At 40.8% G+C, this 20,792-nt stretch overlaps 1 protein-coding gene across 1 annotated transcript; it reads left to right on the forward strand.

Moving 5' to 3' along the window:
* Positions 1-1,020: 1,020 nt before the first annotated feature.
* apbb1 (amyloid beta (A4) precursor protein-binding, family B, member 1 (Fe65)) lies at positions 1,021-13,334 on the forward strand. Its single transcript, XM_072658545.1, has 14 exons — positions 1,021-1,149; positions 3,305-4,173; positions 4,540-4,745; positions 5,354-5,407; positions 5,527-5,603; positions 6,315-6,375; positions 6,478-6,624; positions 6,706-6,833; positions 8,703-8,817; positions 9,072-9,156; positions 9,299-9,379; positions 9,908-10,017; positions 10,198-10,374; positions 10,563-13,334. The coding sequence occupies exons 2-14, from the start codon at positions 3,324-3,326 to the stop codon at positions 10,722-10,724; spliced, it is 2,253 nt and encodes a 750-aa protein (XP_072514646.1). The 5' UTR covers positions 1,021-1,149; positions 3,305-3,323; the 3' UTR covers positions 10,725-13,334.
* The last annotated feature ends 7,458 nt before the right edge of the window (positions 13,335-20,792 follow it).

The following is a 20,792-nucleotide window of genomic DNA, read 5'->3' on the forward strand; positions in this document are numbered from 1 at the left end:
GGAAAGATTCGAATCACTTTTTATTAAAATATTCAGCAAAGACTTTTTAGGAGGTTCAAAGTGTTTGACTCATTTTTTAAAGGATCAAAAACAGTCACCTCTAAAAGGGTTTGAAGTGAAGCGCTTCAAAAAAATGTTTTAAACTCATTTTTCAAAAACAAGAGCTGAATCTCTTTTCTAAAGATGTAAACAGGGCAGTACTGCTGGAGTTCCTCAACACCTCAGTGTCACTGCTGGACTGAGAACAGTCCGCCATCCAGAAATATCCAGCCAACAGCGTCCTGAGGGCAGCATCCTGAGGCCACTGATGAAGGACGAGAGGATGACCAACACAAACTGTGCAGCAACAGAACTTCTCTCTCTGACTTTACAACTACAAGGTGGACCGACTTGGTAGGAGTGTCTAACAGAGTGGACAGTGAGTGGACAGTTATAACACCACAGCAGCACTGCTGTGTTTCATCCACTCGTACCAGCGCAACACACACTACTAACACACCACCACCACCATGTCAGTGTCACTGCACTGTTGAGAATGACCCACCACCCAAATACTACTCTGTGGTGTGGCTCTGTGGTGGTCCTGCGGGGTCCTGAGCTTTGAAGAACAGCATGAAAGGAGGCTAACAGAGCATGATGACAGACTACAGTCTGTAATTGTAGAACTACAGAGTGAACCAATATGGTAAATGGACAGTGAGTACAGAGACATGGAGCTGGTTTTAAGAAAGTGGCCGGTCGGTGCATAAATCCTAACTTATGTGCAGGAACTAAAATGAGGTAAAAAATAAATAAATAAATTGGAATGACATTTTATTGTGTTTTAAATGGTAGAAGATGAAGTACACTACGCTACATTTGCTCTTATTTTATTCCTCATGCAAAACAAATCCATCTAAAAGTAAGAAACCGGAGGTAAAAATACCGCATCAATAAGAGAGACCCCTGGTAGTTGACGCTGCTTTGACGTGGGCGGTGTGACGCAGGCGGTGGCTAACGGTGTTAGCATGGTTAGCTTAGCTAGTGCAGTCCTATGAGTACAGCGAGACGGGTGGGCTGAGACGGAGAAGGAGGAGGGGGACATTTTTTCCGTTTTACTTGCTTGGGTCTACAAACTGCTGGATATAAATGTCGTATTCTGTATAGAAGGTGAGTTAACGCGATTGTAGTGTTTATTATCTTTTATTTTAAAGCGATAATTGAGCCTCGTTTGTTTGGGTTCTTCGTGTAGCGGCTCTGGGCGTGTTTATGTTGTGGGAGTGAGAGATCATGGAGGGCGATGCTAGCGTTGACTATTAGGAGAATTAAGCCGACATTGCTGAATAGTCAGTGCTCGACAGTTTTGGAGCTGTATTTTAATTATTTCAACATCATTTGATCGGCGTTTAATTCTGGTGGCCAGAGGATTGTCTCGTAGTTAACGTTAGCTAGATAGCTAGCTGCCCTCCGGTGCGACAAGCTAAGCTAGCACGAAGTTAGCTAGCTAGCTAAATGCGCAGGTAGCGTTACGGTGTTGTGTCGATTTGTGCTGCCTTGTCAAGGCGCGCTACCATAGTGTAGATTTAGCTATAGGTACACACACAAGGTAGAAATCCTCCCCATAGTTGTTACTTTCAGGACCTGGGTTTAGCTAGCTAGCTACCACCATAGGGCACAACTGCCTAGCTAGCTAAATAAGACCGTGGCTAGCGTAGGGTCCTCTGATAGGCCGGCAGTAGCTAGCTGCCATATAAAGCGTCCAGCAGGAGGGTAGCTAGGCAGGATATTCCGATAGCATGAATCACTGTGTAGCACAGGATAGCTAGCTAACGATATGTAATTAAGGTGATGCAAATAATCGATATTTTTGGTTTAATTTGATTAAATATAGTGTGTTGGTCTGCGCATGCGAAGAGTCGTTAAGTAGCACATATCGATGGGGTAGGACAACTCGACAGACCACCGGCCCATGTTGGCCATGTTGCTACACCGAAGGGGTTTCAGAGCCATATACAGGCTACATTACAGTCTAATGCTGCTATGCGGGCGATGTTACTAAAGGTAGCTAGTCACATTTTGACCAGATGTTTATGTAATCCTATGTTTAGCTAGCTGAAGTAATGGTAGATGTGTATGTAGCTAAAAGATATAACGAGTAATATATATATAACAGTCGTTCTGTTGAAGCATTTTTCCACGTTAGCAGTGTGTACTACTGGAGAGCTGAAAGTCACGACCCGTTTGGAGGAAACTGACAAATTCTCAGGCCTTCACTGATTGCAGCACCGAGCTGATGATCAGTGTTGGTTTTCTATCTTAATCAGACGAGCCTCTCTTCTCATTCCACTAATATTAAACCTCAAAACCTGGACGAAGCAGAGTTTCTTGTAGACATGCCACCACGTCTGTTCATACACCACAACTCTGCACTCACAAAATGTACGGTGTCACACGAAACACTGGGCCTCATTGATTGATCAGGCATCTCAGACTAAAAGTACTGACCCCAAGATCAGCTCTCATTAGCTGTCTGAATGAGCTCAGTGTTAATACCAGATCAGCTTGAGAAGCTTGCTAAGTATTGGCCAATGTGAGAGTATAGTGGTAGGTAGTAACTTTTACATTGGCTCGGTTACTAACTTATATTAAGGGGAATGGGCTTTCCTGACAAATTTTAGGTAATAATTCTTCTCCAGCGTCTTTGTGTGGAAAGGAATCTGCATTTTCTTCTATTGCATTGTAGTCCTTACCATTTTAGTAGCTGTACTACTGTGCTGTTGCTTACACCTCTCACTCTGGAGCTTTACCATTTTCTCATACACCAAATAATGTCAAAAAGGGAGTAATACAGTCTAAAAAAACGTAATGATCTGTAATGGATCATGCTGATATGCTGAATGCCAAGTTAGGCAAGAGGCTTTTTGTTGTTTCAGCTGTGTACAGGCGCACAGCGGAGCAAAATTACAGTCCTCCAGGGCCATGGAGATCTACAGACTACATAATGTGTGATGTGGAAATATAGAGCAAGGAAACAATACAGTAAATACAAAATCAGACAGTACGATAAATGGACAGGGGAGAGCAGCACAGACACAGTGCACAGAGATGTTTCACGCTGTGATATTTTACGTTTATTTGGAAGTTCCAGTGCTGCTACGTGATGGATTTTCTAAGCCTGATTAATTTGTGCTCAGTGATGAATCAGTACTTTTACTTGTGTATGGCTTAGGCTATTACACCACATCTGTTCACCTAAACAAGTACAGTGACTTTCTTACTGTAGTAAAATCATTAAGTTGTTTGCTTTTCTGACAATCTTTTCCAGAGGCATCCAGCTCTGTGCCATGTCTTTGGAGAGCTCTTCAGACCTGGCCAACGAGAACACCTGTTTGCCCCCCTCGCTGAACCTCGACCTGCGCTGCCCCCACAGCGCTCTTCAAGACGCAGAGTTAGGCAAAGTTAAGGGCTCCTGTACCTCCTCTCCCAAGAGCCGCCGTATCTACGCCAGCACCACCCCGTCCCAGCTTCTCAACGGCATCATGGGTGGACTGGATGATGATGATGCTTCCCTCCAGCATCGTGAGGAAGAGTGGGCCAGAAATCAAGAGAACGAGCAGGGTCACCCTGTCCCAGGAAGCAATGCCAAGTGGATGAAGGAAGGCCAGAACCAGCTGCGCAAAGTAGCAGAGAAGCAGCAGGATCTAAACCGAAACCCAGACCAGAACCTTAACCTGGTGGAAAATGAAAACGAAAATGAGAGCCCAGACATGAACCCAAACCAGAACTCCATGCTTGGGGTGCAAGAGAGCGACGTGGAGAATAATAAGACCCTGGAGGTCCTATGCTCTGACGTAGATGTTAGGAACACCGCCAACGAACCCATTCTGATTGATACCTCGGAGGCCCCCAGAGGCAAGAAACAAGAGAATGAGGAGGAGGAGGAAGAGAAGGAAGAAGAAGAAGAAGAAGAGGAGGAGGAAGAGGAGGAGGAGGAGAACTTCCCTCCTGACAGTGGAGAGAAGGACACAGACTCCTCTGAGACACAGAGCAGCAGTGAGTCGAGGAAAGACAGCGAAGGCGGAGGCAGGAACACATGCTTACTGTTCAGCAAGAATGGAGCCAGTGATGAGGACTCCAGCTGTATGTCTTTGTCCCAGGGGAGCACTGCCAACAGCACCCCTGATGGAGATCCAGGTAGCGTGTTTTAAACTGTATTACACTGGTCTTTACTGTTATACTACAAAAAAAACTTAATAGTCTACATATTTAATAAAGATTAGGCTCTGACTTGCAGTTGATGCATTGGGATGTGGTTCTTGCTGTAGCCTTATTATTTCAATGTCTGTGGCTAATAATGTCTTACAACAACAAGATAACTATAATATATACTTTTGTATAAAATGTTTAAATTAATAAACAATAATTAAACTCCTTTGTTATGAAATTGGAAATTTGCTTAAATGTGGATTATCAAAGTAATCAGAGGCTTCTACATTTGTACTTACTCTGTGTTTATGTTGTTTTAATGCCACCCCCACTACCATCTGGTGTGACTATTAGAGTCTTATTGGGACCGCAGCGCGTTTGAGACAGACACAGACCTGCCAGCCGGTTGGATGCGTGTGCGGGATACCTCTGGGACCTACTACTGGCATATTCCTACAGGCACCACGCAGTGGGAGCCACCTTCTCCCCTAGAGGAAGGTGCAACCCCAGAGAGACCATCTAGCACATCCCCTGCCATTACCCCCTCTGAGGAGCCACAGGTAAAAAGCAGACGTTGATCTACGTTTTAATTATAATAGATGTTTTGGGAAAGAATATAATAATATCTGCAAATGCTGAAGAGATTTCTTAAATGACCTTCATGTAGTGTAGTACTAAATTACAGGGACTTGGATTAACACTGCAGATATTTATACTCCTCATCAGTTCCTCCAAAATTCAAAATCCAAGAGGGAAAAAAATTATGGTTTGATGTAAATATCCTATGAATTAGCTGATGTTAAGTGTTAATCCCCTCTGCCTCATCACCCCTTAAAACACAATTTAAAACCATAACGTTTTAAAAATGTAAATCAAAAATCAACCTTTAATTAAAAATGGATGTAGCAGAAAGGGATTTCATTTGGATGATGCACGGAGCACCGTTGTTTGCACGCACACGCAGCTAGCTGAAGAGGGGGAGTGCACTCGCGTCCATTGCCGCATCGAAGCAGTGTAAATGCTACGTGAATGGGTTGTACTGATGTTTAATTATCAGTGGAGAGAACATTCTAGCACCAAACTGTTGGACCCAGAGTGCTTACTTTTTCATTCTGCCTCTGATATTTTGATTCTGTGTCAAGCCTAAAGCATGTGGTTTTGTATTTAGATTACATGGAATGGCGTATCTCGTCAAAATAGATTCAACGATGAACTGTGGAAGGTGGGTGGATTATATTTCAGCTGGCTTTGGTTATACAGTGTGGCAATTTAATGCGCTTTACTTTAATATTTAAAGGCTTACATTTGATTTAGATTTTCTTCTTGTTTATGCTGTTTTAGGAAGACGATGTAACTTCTGATCAGAGTCTGAAGGATTTTGAAGGGGCTACACTGCGCTATGCCTCCATCAACCTCAGGTGTGCCTTGTTTCATTTAAGAGTAGCCCTGTGTGAAAGATCTGCAGGGTCAGTCAAATCTATAATGTCTATTATAGGCTCTTTTGAAGAAAGGAGTTGATTAATTTTACCGTTACCACCCATAGTGACCACAGCTTAGCAGCTCACAGTACAACACAATTATCACAGCAAAATAAAGTGTGTGTGTGTGTGTGTGTGTGTGTGTGTGTGTGTGTGTGTGTGTGTGTGTGTGTGTGTGTGTGTGTGTGTGTTTTGGTGGTACATGATATGGAATAAAGTATTGGGATACACCTCATTAAATCAGGTGTTTCGTTCTGTCCCATTGCCATAGGTGTATAAAATCAAGCCCCTAGCCACGCAGTGTGCCTTTACACACATCTGTGAAAGAATTGGTCTTTCTAAAGAGCTCATTGATTCCACCATGTTTCTGTAATAGGATGCCACCATTGCAACAAGTCAGTTTGTGATTCCACCATCGACTGTAAGGGATATTATTGAAAAGTGGAAGCATTTAGAAACCACAGCAACTCCGCCACAAAGTGTCAGACCACGTAAAGTTACAGAGCGGGGTTGCAGAGTGCCAAGCCGCCAACACTCTGCTGACTCAATAACTTTCCAGTCCTGCTGTTAGAACTGCTGCCATTTTTACTATTTGATGAACCATATTGGATTCTCATTCTAGGATGCTTTTCTCTCACTGTTTATTACCAGTTGTTCCCAGTCAGAAGGAGAAGAGAAGCCAAATTCGTACAGCACTGACGTAGAGGCCAAGGTATGGAGCAAATTATTAACATATGATGAGTATGCACACCTCAAATACATCTGAGAACTCTACATTACTGCAAGTCATTGACCGTCTATCATGCTTTTGTAGTGCTTTGCTGTGCGATCTCTGGGATGGGTGGAGATCTCTGAAGAGGAGATGGCACCTGGAAAAAGCAGCATTGCCGTCAATAACTGTATAAGGCAGCTGTCTTACCACAAACACAACCTGCATGACACTGTTGGCATCTGGGGAGAGGTATGTGTGTTCTTATTCCATAAAAGAGACATTGAGATGCCTTAGTTGTGGTAGTTGGTCACGTTTGGTTGTGTTTACCAGGGAAAAGACATGCTTCTGGTGCTGGAGAATGAGATGCTGAATTTGATTGATCCCCTGGGACAGACTCTACTCCACACTCAACCTATTGTCAGCATCCGTGTGTGGGGTGTTGGCAGGGACAACGGCAGGTCAGTCTGATATCCGAGCCTCAGTTTTTAAACATACAAACAAAGGAGAGGAGATGAAAATCTAATGTTTTGGAATTGTTGGATGCTGAATGCTTAACTGGTATACCTATCCACAGGTTTTTAGCTCACTAAAGGCTGACTTATTATTTAGTGCAGACGCACATGGATGCATCTGTGAGTTTCAGCATGTTATATATGTAGGTGTCTGCCAACGCACTGGCATGTAATGAGAACATGTACTCTATGGGTCATACGCACTGCATTGTTTTTGTAATATTTAGAGGATGAGTCATATAAATATGATGCTTGTACTGCTCCATGTTGAGCACAAGTTCTGGCTGGTGTACAGTTCCATTCCTGAGGATCAGTCCATTCTGAGCATTACCAAAGAGCCAATCAGCCCTTGTTTGATGCACAACTCCACAGATATACACGACATACTTAAAAATAATAATAATAAAGGTTCCAAATTGATTTATTTTCAGAATTTTTAAACCAGTCAATTGATTCATGGAGGAAATAATCAGCAGATAAATCTATAATAAAACGAATCATTAGTTAGATACAAAATGGTTCAGGAAGCCTCCTCGTCATGTGTAGCTATGTTTATTTTATCCAAAAGGAAGACTTTCTACATAAGCTTCCATTATAAAATAGATAAAATCATAAGCCTTCGTTTTTCATTCCTTTAGGGCCACTATATCACATAATAATAAAAAAACTAATAGTCAGGAGGAGGAAGAAAACTTCTTACTGTATACATACTGTATACTTTCAGAGATGGCTATCATGCCATTAAACTCTCATACTGTTGCAACTCCACACATGATCCTCTTTGTAGCCTGACCCAGATATGCAGATGTGCGTCTGTGCAGAGGCATAAGTCAGCCTTAAGAGTGCAAGTGATTTACATTGCTTCTATTAATGTTTAGTGTTGTTTTCTGAAGGCCTGCTCCTTTTGCAGTTTGCTGTTCTAAACAATAATACTAAAATGTCTAACTATGCCATGTACTACTCAGGGTTAGTCATGTTGCTTTTGCCCCTTATTTTTAAATATGATTTGTTTTATTAGAAATTATCCCTTTTCTCACTAACACCATGTTGAGGCTGAGCTCCTATAAGTAATTCTGTGAGATTTGCAGTGGTGGGAAACTGGGACAGTTCTAACCTAATAAACTCAGCTCATCAAAGTTGGTAGATAAAGTAAAGGTAGTAAAGCCACCACTGGCTTGCAGTGCTCCAGGGTATTTGCATTCTCAGTAACCATGCTTTTTGTTGCACTTTTAAGTTTTACTTGTGTAGTTAAACAGTAGCTGCATAAGTAATATACGTGTTGCTGCATAAACAATGTTGCTTTACAAGCATGCTTTGTTTGATTTTACGTTGACCTGCTAGACTAAGCTGTTCTTTTGTTGTGCTCCCTCTTTTGTTTGCTATTCAAACCTTGTTTGATTTCTCTCTTTGCTGCTGCATTTTGGGACTCAGGGAGAGGTAGTGTATTGCTATTATTGTGCACGATTTTTCATTATATGTGGTTGTCATGACCGTATGCTGCCACAGCTCATTTTCACCCCTCCAGTCTCATTTTTATAGTAGTCTTACTGCTGTATTAGATGTTCATTATTGTATTGGTTATTTAAACATTATATACAGTCATTGGGGGTTAAAAAATGTCATTGTAGACTCTTAAACATGATCTTTACATTTATTTAATTTTCAACATTATGAAATAGTAGCGTTCTCCATTTCATTTCCATTTCCTGCTTGTGCTTTTCTCCATAGCCATCTGTCTACTTTCATCCTAGGCACTCAGATATACTTTCATGTACTCAAGCAGTTTATCACGTTTACGTTTATTTCTCACCCCAGGGACTTTGCATACGTGGCTCGCGACAAGCTGACCCATGTTCTGAAGTGTCATGTGTTCCGATGCGACACTCCTGCCAAGAACATTGCCACCAGCATGCATGACATCTGTTCCAAGGTAACCGTATATCTGCTGTTGAGTGAGCATTAATTATGCAATGCGATTACTTGAAATGCGTAACTGTAGTCCTCAAAACAATTCTCTCTGAGATTTTTATTAAAAGCAGCAGAATTATGTTCTTCACAATATTATATGCGCTTCATAGTTTGATACCAGATAGAGGACTTTCTATGGATATGGGTTCCATTTGATTCAGTTTTTCAGTTTCATTCAAATTTGTCTAATTTGGACTGACCTGGATCTTTCTGCAGATTATGGCCCAGAGGAAGACCTCAAAGTCAAGTCTGAACAGGCTCAACATTGACCCGTCCAAACTAGTGGATCTCCCATTTCAGGGTAGGCTGTCAAAATCATGATACTAAGCCAGATTCATTTCATGTAACATCATGGCAGCTCAAAATGTTCAAATCTCAAACATAATAAACACAATTCTTAGCTTATTTTGGTCTCATGCATCCACATTTTAACACACTTTCAGAGTTCCCAGCACCAAAGAATGAGCTGGTCCAGCGTTTCCAGGTGCGCTACCTTGGTAATGTGCCGGTGGCAAAGCCAGTAGGTAAGGATCTTGGTTTTATGTGGCTCTTTGTGGAAACTGTTGATTGCTGTGCCAGTGCTTTTTCTGTTCTGCCAGAGATGCAGGCTTGTCACCTTGTCATGATTGCTTAGGAAGATGGTTTGGCTTGGGGGTATTTTCTGACTCAACCTCAGGGCAATGTGGTCTTTTCAAACCATGTTACTAAAATTGTAGGTCTTGCTAAGACTTGTTCTGCTGCTCAAACATTTAAGGGGTAAACCCTGATGCAATAACTGTAACAGTTGTTTGAGCGCATTGCTTTAATTGTCCACATTTTGAGAAAAGATGCCCTCAGCATCGGATCGTTTTTACTTTTCTAACAGTAACCCCTGACAGTTTATGACCTTTTCCACAACAATCTGGTGTGATCCCAGTGATGACAATTTTTTTCCCCTCTTCTACGAATTAAAGTGGCTAGGTCATGTATTTTGGTAGCATCAACTTAGTCTTTGGATTTATGTAGTTATGTGTTACTGAACATGATTTGTACTGTGGATGTGCTTCATGTAGGCATGGACATTGTTAATTCTGCCTTGGAGACTGCCCTTGGTGCCAAAGATAAATGGACCTCAGTGACTGTGAATGTGGCATCTGCTACTCTTACTATCCTTGTTTCAGATGTGAGTACTATACATGGCACTTACTCCTTGTATATATATATTTTTTTACAATGCCTTTGTCATCACTTTAACCAACTTTGTGTTAAGATATTAGCTTGTAATTTTTTTTTAAAGTAAAGATTTTTTTGAAGAAACACTTTCTTCCCTCTATCCCCCCCCCCTCCATTTGTGTGGGTGCAGACTGAGGAGGTTCTGTCAGAGTGTCGCGTTCGGTTCCTGTCATTTATGGGTGTGGGAAAGGATGTCCACACTTTTGCCTTCATCATGGCGGAAGGCCCTGGAGACTTCATCTGCCACATGTTCTGGTGTGAGCCCAATGCTGCCAGCCTGAGTGAGGCTGTGCAAGCTGCTTGTATGGTAAGACATAATGCTCTCATAATTGTCTACTGATCTATGTGACATTTCTAATTCTGTGAGATTTACAGGTGATGTGTAGTATGAAAAATAAAGTTGTTATAAAAATGTATGTCCCATTTGCCTTCATCATATATATAGCAGAAAGTGTCTGTTGTTGTGTGTCTAACTTTATATGTCTGTTGTGCCAGCTGAGGTATCAGAAGTGTCTGGATGCAAGACCCCCTAGCACCACCTCATGCCTGCCAGGCCCTCCTGCAGACTCTGTGGCACGCAGGGTGGGCTCCAGTGTCAAGAAGGGCGTGCAGAGCCTGCTGGGCAGCTTCAAAAGATCTGGGGCCCAGACGCCCTAAGAGAGTTCATCCCACCCACCTCTCTCCCCCCCCCCTCCCAGCACATCCTCCACCTGCCTGCTGCCTCTCTGGGATTTCAAACGGAGGGCACTGCAGGCTTTCATCAAACCTGGAACACACATTTCACTTCTCCTGACCTCTTTTGAGGAGCTCAGGTTTCCCCTTTATCTCTGCATTTCTGTGTTGTATGAGTGAGAGAGTGAGTGTGAGAGAAAAGGAGAGATGTGAGGAGGAACATATTAAATTATAGTGTGAGACGAGACTGAGTTTCACAAAGCAACACTAGTTCACGCTTTGGTCTGGATAGGTAGTACTGCGTATTCAGTGTAACAGTGCTTACTAAGCAGTTGTACATTTTGAGGTTGTGTGTTTTGAATATCTACCATATGCGAAGTCTGTCACCTTTAAAAACTGGACCAAAATTGTTTACTGTAATTATAGATACCCGAGTGTGCACATCTCGAGAGTAACACGGTATGTACACCGTTTAAAAACACTGAAACTAGCAACAAGCAACACTAATGTAAAGTTGGGTACTATTAATGTACTGTAACACTGCTATTGTCCTAGATTTTCCCCTCTTTTGATATCAAAATGTCATATGAGACGGTATGGAGATTTGAAGGGAATCGATCAGGTTCCCTGACGCTGTGTGCATATTTTCCGTTAACACTTACGCTGTCGGTAGATCACAATACTTTTTTTACGCGTTTACTGTAACTGACAGGTGTCCTGTGATTTGAATGCAGTCACTGAGCAGGGCCCCGCACATGGCATGTTACTTTTACCTCTGCTGCCGAATACGGAGTTTGACCCGTACCTGACACATCTGAGTGGAATTATTTAAGCAGATTATTTATATTCTTTTGTGAAATAGCATTAATTGATCGTAGTCTTCCAAAAGGAACCAACTCACTGGAGAGCTCCTGGATATTTCACTAGTCTAGATGGGCATTAGTGACTTACGCTATGTTTTGAAATTTATATTGAATTATTTTTGGTTTGGGTTTTTTCCCCCTAGTATTTCAAGTTGTGTTTTCAGTGTAATGTTGTCTTTTGTTAATTTTCCCCTGCTTGGTGGAAATTCTGTTTTTAGACACACACAAGGTCTCACCACTATGTGGTTTCTGGCAAAGGAGGGACTCTACTCTAAATGTGCAACGATATTGACTCTAAAAAACGGAATCTCAAGCTCTCGCTAAGGGATTTAAGAGTTAGCCCAGTCTGGTCTTTTTTTAAGGAATCTGATATAGAGAGTATATAAAATAGATTTGAACTCTGTCAGATCTAGGAACATGATTCAGCATGATTGTGCTAGTGTGGTGATCTGCAGGTAGAGGGCGCTCTCTGCATTTTCTTTTTCATTTGTCTGACTGTTGGATTGTACAACACTGGCGGGCCCATGGCTTCACTGGCTTCCTTGTGACTCGTCATGTGAATGTTCGAACAAAAAGAAGGATTTTGACACTTCAGAGAGCTGTGTGTCACTGATTGTCTTGTACATGCACATTGTAATATACTGCACCATGTGTTGCCTCATAGTTAGGCTATGAAAACCATTAACAGCCATTCACAGATGTCATGCTCTACAATTATTCACTAAATGTTACTGTATATATTGAAACTAATATAGTAATAGTAGCAGAATGCACCCCTATCCAGTAGCATATTTCTTTGAATACCATCTTACAGTTTGTGTTTACTGTACTCCTCCCTGAAATAGACTCATTCTAAAATGCCCTTTTTTTTTGGTTTGTTTTACACTCCAGCTGCAATGCAGAAGAAGAGCCTTAGCTTGTAGCTCAGCTGCTAAAGTGAGGAATATAGACCTGGTTTAAGCCTAAAATGAATGAAAATGAATGGAAGTTGTTTAGAAGGAACTGGATTTTTATTCCCCCCCCCCCCCCCCCTTCCTTTCATACTCCCCCTGTCGCAGAGTAACTCGCGCTGCATTTGCTCTACTAAACAAAATTGTGTATGTGATTGTGTCTCACAGCATTTTGTGTATATAATGTAAGGATCTTCGTTCAAAATGCACTCTGAAGACCGTAGATCTAGATCACTTTGTGTGATAGCAGAACAAAAAAAGAAACGGAGGTTGTTGCCAACATGGAATAATATCTGTGTATTGTATCTCGTAAAAGGAATGTCAATGTTAGGTGCTTGTAATCCATCCAGTTTAGGAAAATATCATCTTTTCTCACGTAAAAGAATACACTGAGGAATGAATGAGCGCACACAGATGACATCATAACCAGCCTGCCTATCAACTTCTTCATATTCCTCTATGCATAATCAAACCATCTGTGAGTTATACGAGTAGGAGGTACATGCTAGGACATTTTGTTATCTGTAATATGCAGATATTATTCAAACGGTCCTGTTGGTCCTCCCTGGTGTGTTTCCCTAGACTGTAAGAATGCTTTTTAGTTTAACTGACGGGAGTGGTGCAAGAGAGATTGCTTTTTCCTTTTTTTATTATTATTATTGTAATTGCTTGTTTTGAATTACTTTCTAAAATGTACATTAGGTGTTATGTATTTGTATATACATGTATATTAATATGATGTGTCACTGGGCAAAATAAAATGTTAATGTCCGTTTCCATGTCTTCATGTTCTGGTGTTTTAAGTTACTTTTTAAACATAGAAGTAAAATAATCCTAATTTAGGTTCAGTAATCAACTGTATTTGGACACTTCTTTTGAATCTATGCAATCCAAGAGAACATCAGGGCTATATTTGGGTAATCCCAGAATCTTCTTATAATATACAGAAGGAGTGAACACGCTGAGAGCACTTTAGAAACCATTTAGTTTACTCTGGTCTAGTTGCGTGGAAATGAATTGAGCATAGGAAAGATTTTCTTCCCCCAAAGAAAAGTTCCGTTCAAAATGCAGCTTAGACCAAGCAGGACTAAGGACCCTGTTTAAACAATTTTTAGGCCGTGTGATTGCGTCTTTCCTGTTGAAACGATGGGAAAAATATGCCTTGCGCGGCTCGCAGTTTAACTACAGGGAAATGGACAGTGTAAAGGGAAACAATAAGGAACAACTGATTTTACCCAACTAACCTTACTAGCTGAGCACTTTTAAATGTTTCTGGCAACAAAAGTATGCAGAAGCTAGCTGATATAGACCTCTTAGGATAATGCCAAGGGCTTTATACAGTGATAAAATGGCTGAATGACACTGTGGTGGCTGATGTGGTCTGGAAGTCATATGATCTAGCTAGGTTAGCTAACTTCTATAGCTTTTGCATTAAATTCACATGAATGTACCAAAAAAAATCATACTTTTTTAAGCAAATTTACATTTGGAGCTAATATTTAAATTTGATATAATATAAAATGAAAACACTTATGGATAGTGAATTACTAAGTTGATCACAAAGGTTATTTACATTAAGGACACCAGACATATCTTGGACTGTAAAGCTTCACTTTTGATGCAATATATATTGTAATATTTAGTTTTTGTTAGGTTTGGTAAGTTACATGAGAATCAGTATCCATGATATGCTAAGGAAAATGTGTAATAATAGAAGTTAATATAATACAATCAAGCAATACAATAGAATATTACCATATTACCCATTCCTGATGTGTGATAATATAACACACACACACACACATATATATATATATATATATATATATATATATATATATATATATATATATATATATATTATCACACATTGTTAACAGGTCAGAGTATATTTAGGCACATCTTATATTTAGGCACATCTTCAGTGGATGCTTAAATGCAGTACAAATCTATTTATTTTTATTGAACTGATTCCATTAATCAAGCTTTATAAAAATCACACATATATATCCAGTTTGTACATTTGAATCTGATGAACCCAGCTAATGAATATGAATGTAGTGTGAGTTATTGTGATAATCGTCATGTGTGTATTGCAATTTAAAAACGAGCAAAGCTGTTCATGTCTTGGGTTGCCTCAATTTACATATTAGAGTAAATATTCAAGCTTGATGAATATGCATGAGTCCAAATCAATAAAACAAAACCAACAGGACCATCATCCCTCCCCCATGTTCCAAGTGGTTAATATTCAGATAGCGTGTGGCATGCTGACGTGGAGGTAAATATATTCTCATGTAAATATGCTGTTTTCAGTTGACACAGTTGGCAGATTACAAATTTCCATTTCCACACTCTCTTTGTGTGTTTTCTGCTTACCAAGGATTTGACGACCCGCAGCAGCCTCACTATTACATATCTGAGTCTCTTACCCATAGAAACTCCCTTCTTGTCAAACAGACTTGCATTTGCATTTGTTTGCAAATGACAGTGAGTTGTTAGTGTGTGTTTGAAATGCTTTATGTATAACACACTCACTGGCTTATTCAGTAGATGGCATTTATGATCCTGTCTAGCTCGGCATACAGAACTCTACAGAAAGCTTTGCTAAATTAATTCGGTTTATAATTAGATGGGTTTGTTTTGGTTTTGCTAAACCTTTTTCACCCAAGACCTTGGAAGAGGAGGGGGTGCTCTCACTCCATTGCTATCCCATTATTTATAGATTAGACAGCATATTTACATACATAATTCCATATTCGGTTGTACTAAAAAACAAACAAACAAACAAAAAAACTGAGAAAATTTTCATTTCTATAGGTCTGTACTACCTACACCATGTTTTACCATTACCTGTCCTCAAATACAAGCACTGATACTTCTGTCAAATAATGAATCAAGCAGAATTAGCTGTCCATATAATTGCATGAGTAGTACAGACATAAACAACATGGACAGAAGTATTGGGACACCTCATTCATTGTTACGCCTGAAATCAGTGCCAATAAAATGAGTTTATTCTGCTTTTGTTGGAGTAACTGTCTCCACTGTTTTGGGAAGAAGGCTTTCTGCTAGATCTTGGAGAACTGCTGTGAGAATTTGAATGCATTTAGAGACAGGAGTGTTAGTGAGGTTAGGATGTTGGGATGCTCACCACCACCCCACCTCATCCGTAACTCCTCAACTCTCCAACTCATCCCAAACATATTGGATAAAGCATCACCATCATTACGGAGAACAAAGCTCCACTGCTCCACAGCTCAATAATAGGGGGCTTTATACCCCTCTAGCCCACAGCGGATCTTAGACAGGATGGCAATAGGTTTTCGGTTGGTCTGCTCCAGTGAGTCACATTTTATTGGCAGTTTTTTTATTCACAGGGGCTAGACAAGCTGTATGTGTGTGCATTTGCACAACCTGTGTCAGCAATGGGTGCACCTTAAAGGACAAAAACCTATAGAACTGCGGGGGAACTTCTTAGTACTGTCATCATATGTCAGTATAGAAAAGGAAGTGTGATAGACTCTGGCCTCCTTCTTTTTATGCTCTCTTGATATCAAGCCAGATGTGTGACCAATTACAGTGCAGTATAGCTACTGTGACCTGTGTATCATAAAGAAATTAAAAGCAAATAATAAATGAATTGCTTCACAAATATAAGTGAGTAGTCTATTTGTCAAATGAATGACTTCATCTTATTCCTGTTTCCAACTTATCTTGTTTTTCTAGATTAAGTAGTGATCTGAGAGATACTGCTTAGGGGAGACAGGAGTTAAAAGGAACATTTTATAAAAACCCATCAGAGCGATCTGCTGTGACTTTCTGAATGCTCTGTTTGTATAAAGCTGCAGTCACATTGCTTTGTGTACTGAGGAGCAGACACGACCAGATAAAAAGCCATGTTGATTGTTGGAGCTGAATTTCTGGATTTTAGTTGACCTGGTCCAGCTAGAAAAGATCTTTAAAAGATTAAAATCTAATCTCAGCAGCTGCTGTGCTTTGCTAAAGAATATTACATAAATAGCAAATGCTAATTTTGAGTGGCTCTGGCTACTAGACCTACTAAATACAAACATACTGGTTTTCTAATATTTCTGTTAATCTAGGGTGACCATATGTCCTCTTTTCCCTCTATTTGGGATAAAAATAGGTGAAGATTGTGTGAAGATTTAAACTGGCCTGCTTAAGTCCCGCCTTCTACCCGTCACTATTGGTCTACATGCACCTGAATCTACATCAACCATTGGTCAAACTGCTTAGATCCCGCCTTCTCCCCGCACTATTGGTCTACATGCACCTGAATCTACATCAACCATTGGTCAAACTGTTTGCCACCACAACCAAAACATGCCTAAACGCAAATGTAAATAAACACAAATCATTTAAACTTCCCATTACTTTTTAATTTATTTATGTATTTGTTCATATTTTGTTTATTAGCATGAAAACAAAACGTGTGTGAAAGATGGTAAAAGTGGTGAACTTTTATTTTAAGACACAAGTTGAAATGAACTTGAACACGACATCCAAACCATAACAGATACCTGTGTGTCCTAATTTCTGGAAACCAAAATATGTTCACTCTATTTTCCCACAGGGTGCAGTGGGGATAGCAGTGATTTCTGACAGCGCCATTCATTTGTCCTACAGGCAAAACCTGCTGGAGATCCGGGGTTCTTCATCACAGAATGACGACACATCCTCAGAGGTCTGCAGCAGGTAGCAGCCCTGCTCTGCCTGGTTTGCCCTCACTGATCTGCAGTTTAGACTCCGTGTGAGGGTTGATTTTATGACACTGTTGAACACTCCTCCCGCTGCTGTTATTAATCATGATCTTGTGTAAGCAGGAAGCATGCAGTGTCATGGCAGGGGGGCTACCCAGCGGGACGCCCCCCTCCCAAAAAAACCCTCATACACGCGGCCTGTCACAGCTGCCGCTAGATAAAGAAAAGACAGGAGCGCTGTAAGAGACGTGACACAAATTGCTGCAACCTTCCGCTTTTATTTTCACTTAGTTGACATTTGCCTTCAAATCCCTGGTTGCAATGCGTCAGACGGCCTGCGGTTTGAGGAGCTTCCTGGAGAGGAGCTGGAATATTAAACTGAACCATGCGGTACACCCACACTTTACCAAGAGCCATGACTGACTGTGTTGCGGGACAAACCACATTCAACCGTGTCTTAAACACCACTTTGTCATTCAGATGATTTTAGTCCAATCAAAAATGTTGGAATTCCGCATGGAGACGGTGGATGACTTGATAAAAGGCCCAGGCTGTCCAAGTCTTCACTTCACTGACTCTAGAGGGAGCTGTAAGTCTCTTCTAAATAACCATTTTGCAGAGACATGCAATAGCATATCCACTGATTCTTGTAGGGTCTGTTGCAAAGTCTTGCAGTCACTTGTGGTTTGCTTAAATGTGAACTAATGTGACACACTTCCAATGTATCAAAAGTGTGTGAGTGCTTGTTGGGACTGTAAGTGTTTTGATATATGAATCATATTTTTATGGGACAGACAGTGGGCAGTTTTCCGCCTACCCAGATAACATGCCTGTGTGGGAATTGTATGGGTGGCCCAACTGGGAACCCAAAAGCTTTGTCCACAGTTTCCATGTTGGCTCCACATATGGATGCCCACCAGAGTCAGTGTTGGGACCAGTGTTGGGATGGGTTAAGCATCTGGACCCCATCTGGGTTGTATACTGAAATATTATATAAGAGTGTAATATAATGTGTTCTACCCAAACAAACATTATTTTAAATACATTTTCTCTGGTGTCATAATTTTTTGGACAGCCCTTTAGATATGGACAGATATATAATGGTAAGATTTTGAACAGCCCTAAGCCCATGCCACCTTAGTAGTGGTTCACAGAGGGTGTTTTTGCTGTTGGAGGTAGGCAGGATGGAGGTTTGTGTTTGTATCCCTCCTTCATTGTGATTCTGGGATCAGTGAGGAAACGATGCTCTGATATCCGCAGGGGAATAGGCAGTCCTTGGAAAGCCTAATTGCTTATAAATGGGAGCGTTTAATGAAAGGTAGAAAATCAAGCATTGATGATGATTTATTGTCAAGACAGGGAGATGCATGCGAGAGCCAAGAGGGACTGCAACCACACCAGGCATACAAGAAAAGACACGAAGCGGAGAAGACCCCTGGGGACTGTAGTATGTGTGTGTAATATCAACTCTTATTCCACATACTGGCATATTACCCTCGTGGCTTGAAGTATTTGCTTTCATAATCAAGATTTTATAGCGTCCAATTAGCATTTTGTCCCAAGGATAACAGTTTCTCTCAGCTGGACAATAAATCCCATAGGCCCTGTGCATTTTGCACTAGATGGAGCACAGCCTTCTCCTTTTCGGCATTCCTTTGTAGCCTTCTGTTCTATGCTAATGTGCTGTTGCCCTCACGCTTGTCCTTTCTCAGGGATGTTTATGTGCATCTATTCATTAGAGGTAAATGATCTCCTCTACCATGATTAAAGATTCAGACGGGGTTCATTAATCACTTCGCAGTTCTTGGCCAGCAAGAACCCTCTGGCTGGCACACGCACACACAAATACGCAGATTACTACAACCTCAGAGAGAATGGAGTGTTGAGGAGAAGAAAACCATGAGGGGCATACAGATGAACAAGAAGCCAGGCCACCAGTAGAAGAACTATCCACATGGTCAGCATTTGTCCAGCATCATGGGCCATTCATCCATGTCAGTGAAGGGTACCAGACTGAAATACCACAAATAAGGCCAAATTGTTAAGCATATAAACAGTGCAGAACATGCTAATGTTATTAGCTCATTTAGCTGAGATTTAGAGAATCATTATTTGGTAAGAGGCAGCAAGCATGAGGAAAACATCTCAGGACAAGAGGAGACTGGAGTAGAAAGGTCGTACTGAGCCTTGTGCAAAAGTCTTAGACAGCAGCTATTAAAAATGATTTATCTGATCAATAATTGTGTTTTGCTTGTACACACACCATATAATGCAATGTACAAACAGTGTGAAACATGCTAACGTTAGTCTGCTTAGCAGAGTTTCAGGATGTTCCATGTACATTTCTCAATCGCCTCCAACCATGTAATCAGTTGCAGTCTGAAGATAACACTTCTGTTTGTGCCAACTTTGCCATCTTTCTCAGCCAGCTGCACCAGACACCACCTAGGACTCATTAAAGCCCCTTTCAGACATGTGCGGTAACCCAGAACCTTTCCGGACATTACCTGTATGTTATGTATGAGTGAATGCAAATGTCCAAATCAGTTGTACTGGACATTAACCAGACTTTGTCCTGCCAGCCCTCCAGTACAAATGTCTGAGTGAGCCCATGTGAGTAATTTTTCAGAGATTCACAGTGGACGTGTTGATGACATCATTACGTATGAGTCAGTAGCCTTGTTCGCCATCTACAGTGCTGCTATTTCTGCAGTGTCATTTTTCCGTCATGCTGTGCCTCCTGCACACTCTACACAGGGGCCACAGAAAATCTCTGTCTGTACTCTACATGTGTTAAAGGGCAGCTCCAGATAAAAACAGCTTATGTGTTGAGTATGGAAACAAACAGTAGTAGTTAATGTCTAGTATTTAGTTCAGTATAATTGTACTAACAGGTCTAAGAGCTGAATCACTCAAACACTCTGCATCACCAAAGATGGAAACGTTTCTATTGGTCCATTCATCATTCAACATTTGACCCAATATAAAGGACAACTGGCAGATTCATCCTATGTCAAAAAGTGAAACACAACAGAAATGTTTTTTAGGGGGACAGTGATGTAAAGAGTATGTCAGACGTCTGTGTATTCTAGACTTTGATTTTGGTGTAAGATCAAATGCAGTCAATGAGCCAAGACTTGTTTGCTCTGATTAGCACTGGTGCTATGAAATTGCTCAGCTAACAAGCACTGGAAGTGCATACCTTCCAGTTAGCAAAGTGCAAACTGCATGCCTACATCATCTCACACTTACAGTACCTCAAACCTATAATCTCCTCTTTTCCAAAACAGCAATATTACAGAAGAAAGAAAAATCTCTCACAACTTTCAATGAAAGTCAATATATATATACAGTGAGTCCAAGAAGTATTTGATCCCTTGCTGATTTTCTTTGTTTGCCCACTAATAAAGACACTATCCTTCTGCACTTTTAATGGTAGATATATTCTAACATGGAGAGACAGAATATCAAGACAAAAATCCAGAATATAATTTTAAAGAATATATTTTAATTAAT

This window comes from Salminus brasiliensis, chromosome 16 (assembly GCF_030463535.1).
Source record: "Salminus brasiliensis chromosome 16, fSalBra1.hap2, whole genome shotgun sequence".
NCBI lineage: Eukaryota > Metazoa > Chordata > Actinopteri > Characiformes > Bryconidae > Salminus > Salminus brasiliensis.

Excerpts from the sequence above, each read along its gene's own strand:
- apbb1 (XM_072658545.1), top strand. The coding sequence starts at position 3,324 with ATGTCTTTGGAGAGCTCTTCAGACCTGGCCAACGAGAACACCTGTTTG. Across the intron at positions 5,604-6,314 it reads TATGCCTCCATCAACCTCAG|TTGTTCCCAGTCAGAAGGAG; the intron begins GTGTGCCTTGTT and ends GTTTATTACCAG. Across the intron at positions 6,834-8,702 it reads GTTGGCAGGGACAACGGCAG|GGACTTTGCATACGTGGCTC; the intron begins GTCAGTCTGATA and ends TTCTCACCCCAG.